Source organism: Syngnathus scovelli, chromosome 4 (assembly GCF_024217435.2).
Source record: "Syngnathus scovelli strain Florida chromosome 4, RoL_Ssco_1.2, whole genome shotgun sequence".
NCBI classification, from domain to species: Eukaryota; Metazoa; Chordata; class Actinopteri; order Syngnathiformes; family Syngnathidae; genus Syngnathus; species Syngnathus scovelli.
Genome location: NC_090850.1, coordinates 19,893,586 through 19,900,758, shown reverse-complemented (window position 1 = coordinate 19,900,758; position 7,173 = coordinate 19,893,586). Strand labels below are relative to the sequence as shown.

Here is a 7,173-nt window from a genome sequence, read left to right as displayed (position 1 = left end):
ATGTTTATCTATAAAATAGCTAACAATATTCTTTTTAAAATTGTTATTTAAAAAAATAAGTTTTATTTATATATATATATATATATATATATATATATATATATATATATATATATATACTTGGGGCGAGAAGAGAGGTACACTCTGGGCTGGTTGCCAACCAATCAAAGCGCACAGACAATAATCACAGTCACATTCACACCAAAAGACATTTTAGACCTATCATGCATGTTTAAATGTTCTATTTTTATTTTTATACCCAATCTATCTGTAATGTACATTGCTTGAGGTGTACACTCAGGACTTGCCAGCCAGTCCGGTGGCCAAATTAAACTTTTTTTTTTTTTAACTTAAATGATCACATATGCAATTAAGGTGAACTGATACTAAATAAAACAAAGCACACCAACACAAACACTGAATGCTTCTTTTGGAAAACAGATGTATTTGATTATTATTCGAGTAAAGAATTACAGTATCTTAGAGTTTTTGTTAGTAGGTATTAAAGTGTAGCGAAACTGGACCCATTAAAGATCTTCCACCTTTCCGAGAAAGTGCATGTAACAGTCCGAAAGGTTTGTCAAACCCCAATATATTTATATTTATAAAAAAAAACAAAAAAAAAAACACTATCATTTTTGTGTGTCCACCGGACTTCTTCTTGACATTTATGTACATCATCTTTTGGGGGCTCTTGAACACGACACTTTAGCAGCACTGTGGAGAACGATTGGCTGTTTCTGTTCCAAACATCGGGGGAGGCCGTGGGTGGTGGGGGTTATGGAAGTAAACATAAAAAGTAGCAAGAAACATCAAAATGTCCATGTTTTGTTTTCCTTAAATAATGCGTGGGGCGTGGAAGAGGGGGGGGGGGGGGGTCTGTGAACACACGTCAAACCGTCTACAAGATCAGTGTACAATATTTACAGCATTTTGCATCTTACAGGCAGACGTCATATCTATACGGGGACACGGAAAAAAATAATTTAATGCCAGGGTCAGTATCTATCACACGTCGTCTTTAGAAGAAGCACACGCACGCGCGCGCACACGAACGCACACACATCTGGTCTAACTGTTATAATGTTTTCCACTGCGTCTCAAGCACGGTTATAGTCACTAATAAATAAGCTCCCGGGAACTATAACATGTACATTGTACAAAACAGACTTGTCTTCACAGTTCTGGTTGTGTCTCTGTGTGTCTAATTCGTGACGATTTCTTTGTTGTCCTCCATGAATCGCGTAAACCTGAAGTGGGCGCCGTTCTCCGTGCCGGCCATTCGCTCCAGGCCGGCCAGGGCGGCGTTGGGTTCGGCGCTGTGGAGTTTGTCCAGGCTGCCCGTCAGGCCACCGACGGGCGAGCTGCCGCCGTTGCCCACGCCGGCGCCAGACATGGGCGGCAGGCCGCCGCCCTGGATGACGGAGATCTCGTTGGCCTTCATGGCCAGGCCGCTGGAGAAGGCGGCGGCGTACTGGTTCCAGAAGCTGGCTGGGTCGCCGGCGCCCACCCGCGACACCGCCGCAGGGTCCTTCTGGAAGATTTCCGGGAACTTGACGGGGTTGGCGCCCAGAAAGGCCATGGGGCCGTCTACTGAGAGCCGGCGCCCGCGTCGGGCGGGGGCGCTGTTCCACATGTGGGTGCCCATGTGGACCTGCAAGGCAAAAACAGGGATTGAATAAACGCTCAAACTAAATTAATATACACACTAAACTGGACATTTTAAAACTTTCAAAATTTTGACCTGTCACATTACAGGATCATGAATTTGCCGTTCTTGTTACATAAGTAAAACTGACCCGTTTAAAAGGAATCTAGCAAAAAAAAAAAACATTTCATAAAAAAAAAATTATATTTAAAAAAAATAGCAAAATTATTTGACCTCCTCTACCCCAGAAAATTGAATAAAATATGCCCTTATTTATTTTTGTTGAAATATTTTTTAAATGTTTTAATGTGCAACTCCCTCGTGCCCATGTGGACCAACACAGGGAGGAGGGTGGATCAGGAATGCAAATGAGAGATGATGCAATGGAAAAAATAATAGCAATGATACCGCACTGCACATGAAACCGGCTTCACACCCAGGATGCAGTGAGGCGCTTCACTGCGTGTGGTGGTAAACATCTTATTTTGGGGAGGCCGCTTGGTCTGAGCCCTAATATGCTGCTCTCACGCGGGACTTGCAGGCTTGGGCGGAAAATTACACTGTCTGCTTTCATTGCTGCTGCTGCTGTGGCACCATCAAGTTTTTCAACAAGATACAAGAATGTTAACAACACATGTCGACTAAAATCGAATTATTCACGGCAAATTTTGAAAATCCAACACTTACTTTGCTATCCCAGAAATTTTCACGGGTCAGATTTAATTGTCCAGAAATGAATGAATGACAAAACTGAACACTAGTATTAATTGTGCAGTCATTATTTCCGGCAAATATTTTTTTGAATAAATTTAAAATTTGTTTTCTGTTGCTTTAGCATTTTGTGGAAACAGTTTATTGTATCACTTATCGGGCATGTAGCTCCCAACTTGTGACCAGTTTTAAAGTTTAAATCAAGATATAAATATTTCTTTAAATTAAGAAATAGGCTAAAATGCAGACGTTTTTTTAAATAATTCTCTGTATTTTTTCCAGATTATTTCAACATTTAAAAAACAACCCACTTACATGATTTGTTAAATATATTAAGTCTGACACCAAAGTTAAAGAAGGGGCAACAAATTTTTTTTTTGAAAAACATCTACTCATTCGCAACAATACTTTATCACTTACATTTAACATCCAAAATTGTGTGGATGTGCATTTTATCTCCAAAAATCATTGTGAAAAAGAAAGGGGAAAAAGTGAATGAAGTGCGTAGTTGCAGTAAATATTGACTGAATCGCAACGGGTTAGTAGTGTGTTCTCTTTGTTTGTTTTGGAGAATTAAACATGCAGTGGGGTCAGACTGACCCACGAACATTCCTGGTGTAGCAAAGAAGCAAACATAACAAACATGGAAGTGACTCTAATTCCCATCAGCAATTTGGTTTAACCCCCGTCACCGTGATTTATCCCCTCATTTGTCACCACTCATCATTACAAGTCATTTTCTAATCGAGAAAGCGAAATTATTTCACAGCAGACAGGAAACCGATCACTATTGTGACATCATGTCCGTTCTTACTTTTGAAAACCCCCAAAAAAACAAAAAGCAGACCTGGCTCACATGGTGAAGGCGAGTGGCAAACTCACTGGTGTAATTTTTTAGTCTATTTTGTTTAACAAACTGAATCCTGAAGCGAACTTCAGTTTTATGATTTTTGTGAGAATACCTTGAGGTTTCCTTTGGTGGTGAACGCACGGCCGCAGATGCTGCAGGCGAAGGGCTTCTCGCCGGTGTGCGTCCGCTCGTGGATCTGCAGGGCGCTAGATGAGGAAAAGCACTTGCCGCAGGTGTTGCAGAAGTGTTGCTTGGGCGTCCGGCGGGGCGGCGCGGCCGACAGCACCGGCGAGGTGGAGGCGGACGACGTGACCATGCCCGCAGCGGCCGCTACGGAAACGACAGCGGAGGGGGCGGAGTGGTCCTTGACCTCCGGGTGGAGGCCGTGCAGGAAGCCGTTGAGTTCCGGCTTTCCCAGGGAGCTGACGGACAGCAGGGAGGGCGTGGGGCTGGAGGACACGCTGGTGTTGGAGGGCTCGAAGAGCTGCGAGGGCAGGTCTCGCATTTGATGGGTGAGCATGTGCTGCTTGAGGTTGCCCTTGGTGGAGAATCCCCGGTTGCAGGCCGTGCAAATGAAAGGTCGCTCTTTGGTATGGCTTCGGTAGTGGATGTCCAAGGCACTCTGACACGCAAACGTCTTCCCGCAGATGTCGCAAGATGTATTCTTGGCTATGCTGCGCTCGCGGAAGGGGAAAATCATGCCCAGGGGGTCCTTGGAAGCGTTGACCGACGTCAGGTCCAAGGCTCCGATGTTAGAGGGGTGAGGGTGTAGGAGGGCGCTGTGCTCCATGGAGAATGCCCTCTGGTGCCTTTCTTCCAAGCCTGGCGATTTGCGGGGCTGCGGCGGCATGCCCGCGGGGGAGGGAGCCTGCATGGAGGAGGTAGATTCGGACACAGCTGGACTACCCACACTTTGGCTTTCCACGTCCCCGCCGAGAGACGAAGAGTCGGTGAGACAATCCCCCTCTGTCAAGCCGTTAGACATGGCTTTGAGTTCTCGCAGCTCCTCCGCGTCCATACACTGGGGGTTCTCTCGTCCTTCGGCGTCGAGAGCGACCGGGGAGTCGCACAGGCTGTCGCGGGAAGCGTCCGCTGACCTGGGTGTGTCTGGCACGCTGCTGTCGGGACCCTCCTCCATCCCCTCCATGTTGTCGTCTGAGAAGTTGTCCAGGTCGTCAAAGTTTCTCTCGTCAAACGAGCCGGTGTCAGAGACCATGGATTCCGGGTAGTTCTCGGGCAAAGGGTTGTTGGGTATCTGTCCGCCCATGTGCATGCGGATGTGCTGCTGTAGCACCACGGCGTTGGTGAATTTCTTCTGACATATCGGGCACGAGTGTTGAACTCGAAGAGGAGGCATGGCCCTGTGGACGCTGTAATGGGTCTTCAGGTTCCCCTTGGTGGTGAAGGCTCTTCCGCAAATCTTGCACTTGAAGGGCCTCTCCCCTGTGTGAGTGCGATAGTGCATCTTCAGCGCGCTCTGACAACTCAGCACTCGATGGCATATGACGCACTCGTTGGGGTCCGTCACCTTCCTGTCAATGTTCTCCACGAGCTGCTGCAGCTTGGATGTCTCTGAGCCGTGGAGGGGATCCAGAATACCTCCAAAGGGGAATTTTGCCTTGAACTGGTCCGACATGAGAGGCATGAGCGGGTTGGTCAACATCGGCGGGCTGTTGGACGTGGTGTACTCGGTGGCGCCCTCGGCAGCCGAGCTGACGTTGGTCACGAAGCCTGAGGAATGGCTGCCTTCTTCAGTTTTTCCGTTTGAGGTAGGCAGAGTTGCACCTTCGCCCTCTTCTGACGCTCGGGTACTTTTAGCTGAAGGCTCGGAAGAACCTGAGTCACTTGTAGTTGAAGGAACCGGAAGGTTAGTTATGGCTATCGAGTGATCTTCCTTTTTAATGAAATGGGGCAGGCTGGGCATGGTCGGCGGCAGCAGCATGCCGACCGAGGAAGTCAGAGTGGGCATGATGGGTTTGCTGTCCAGCCAACTGGTGACCGGTTTCTCCGGGGGCATGGACATGCCATAGGGAATGCCGGTGCTCGTCGGGATGTTGTCCAAATGCTCGGGAACGGGGTACGGGTTCATCTGGATGTGCGGGTACTTTTCTTTATGCCGCTGGAAGTGCACCTTCAGGTTGCCCCGGGTGGAGAAGCGGTTGCCGCAGATGTTGCACTTGTACGGCCTTTCGCCGGTGTGCGAGCGCAAATGGATCTGCAAGGCACTGTCGCTACCAAACACCTTGCCGCAAAACCTGCACTTATGCTTGAAGAAGGCCTCTTCTGAGCTGCTCTTGGTCTCGAACGACGCGACGTTGGGCACCTTGCCTTTTCGCTGCTGCACCAGATTTGCCAAAGAGTTGAGGTCCTCAACGGTGGTGCCGACACTCGGAAGAGAACTGGAGAACATGGGGTTTCCTGGCGGGGGCTGAGGTAGAAGGGGATTCACCGCCGAGCTGAGCAAGCTACCAATCCCGAACGACGGGGTGGTAGACTTGGCCAGCGGGGTGTTAGTGACGTTGCACGGCCTCTTCTCAGGGGGTTGGGAGTTGCCTGTTGACGGCACCAGGGTGCTAATGCTCTGAGATGTCTCACTGCTGCTCGGGTTGGACTGAGGTAGCTGTGCCGCAGCAGCGAGCTGCTTCAGGCTGCTGATGCTGGCCGACTGACTAGCCAGGTTCTGCGCGAGACCCGCGGCTGCGGCCAGCTGTTGCGAGAGATGGGAGCTCAGGGTGGCCAGCGGACTGGCGGCGGCGGGTCCCATTGTGCCCGGAGCTGAGGTCGGGGGCACTTGCATTTCTGGAGACTGGGAGGCCAGATGCAGTATTTGGTGGCGGATCTGCTCAATGAGCTGCAGCTGATGGATCTGCTGCTGCTGCAGGGCAAGGAGCTGCTCCATCAGGGCGGGCACCGCCACCCGGGGACCCCCGGAGGTGCGTGCCTCCTGGGAGAACTGGGCCACAGCCACTTTGGTGCTCTGCAGGTTTTCGATGATGACGTTGCTGTTGATCATGGAGAAGTTGCCCAGCTCGGCCAGGTTGCCCAGCTGAGGCAGAGGGGCTGAAATTGCGGAAGTACCCACAGCGGGCCCGGCAGTGGCCTTCCCGCTGAAGCTGCTCGCCGCATTGCTGGGGCTTCCACTCTCAGCTTGGCTGCATTCCTCCTCTTGACCGCTGCTCATCCCTGAAACATCCACATCCATGGATTCGTCTTTTTCCAGCGCAGCGAGCTCAGAGAGGTCGCCGCACTCTGTCTGATCAGTGTTATTAGCAGTGTCATTCATCTGGTCGTCAGGATTAAGAGAAGGGGACCCGGGTGAGAAAGATCCAGCGGGAGAGGCTGGACTTTCATTCACAATTAGAACTAGCTGATTCTTAGTGCAATTCTTCTGGTGCTCCTCGAGCTCGCAGAGTTCAAAGAACTCGGCGCAACATCTGTTGCAGACGTGGGCGTCGGACTCCTTGCAGGGGGGGTCCTCGAAGCAAAGTTCTGTGTCCCCTGCAAAAAAAAAAGAAAAAAGAAAAGAAGAGGACGAAACAGGATTAGCGATCAGAAATGTTTTGCAGCCAAAGCGGCGGCTTTATCTCCTAAAGTTCCATTGTTGCTAATCTTAAGTTAATCAGTTTTACACTTATCCCCTTGATGTGTTCACCAAAAAAAAAGAGATCGAAAAAGCAACAATAAGCTATGAGCGATGACAAAAAAGGGTGCAGTGGTCGCTGAAACAAGATAAGAGAGGATATAAAATCAATGAGAACTACTCACATATCGCTTAAAAGTGATGTTTGAAGATGTACATCAGGCCGAGGCAAAAGTAATCATTTTCTTCAGATAATCCATCAAAAATATAGAACAGAGTGCAGCGAGGGCGCGGCTAGGACCCTTTAATGAAATTTCATAGAAACTCATTGATTTCCAATACAGCGCTTCAAAGTCTGCTTGTCCACTCTGCGCCAATCAAGCA

At 49.2% G+C, this 7,173-nt stretch overlaps 1 protein-coding gene across 9 annotated transcripts in view; it reads right to left on the bottom strand.

Moving 5' to 3' along the window:
• Window positions 1-227: 227 nt before the first annotated feature.
• sall1a (spalt-like transcription factor 1a) overlaps window positions 228-7,173 on the bottom strand; it is a 121,707-nt gene continuing 114,761 nt past the window's right edge. For all 9 annotated transcript variants that reach the window (XM_068650498.1, XM_068650501.1, XM_068650497.1 and 6 more), the window contains 2 exons: window positions 3,322-6,707; window positions 228-1,654 (listed from right to left, as the gene is read on the bottom strand). In XM_068650498.1, the coding sequence (XP_068506599.1) occupies window positions 1,205-1,654; window positions 3,322-6,707 (3,836 nt within the window). In that variant the 3' untranslated portion in view covers window positions 228-1,204. The remainder of the gene's footprint in view (window positions 1,655-3,321; window positions 6,708-7,173) is intronic.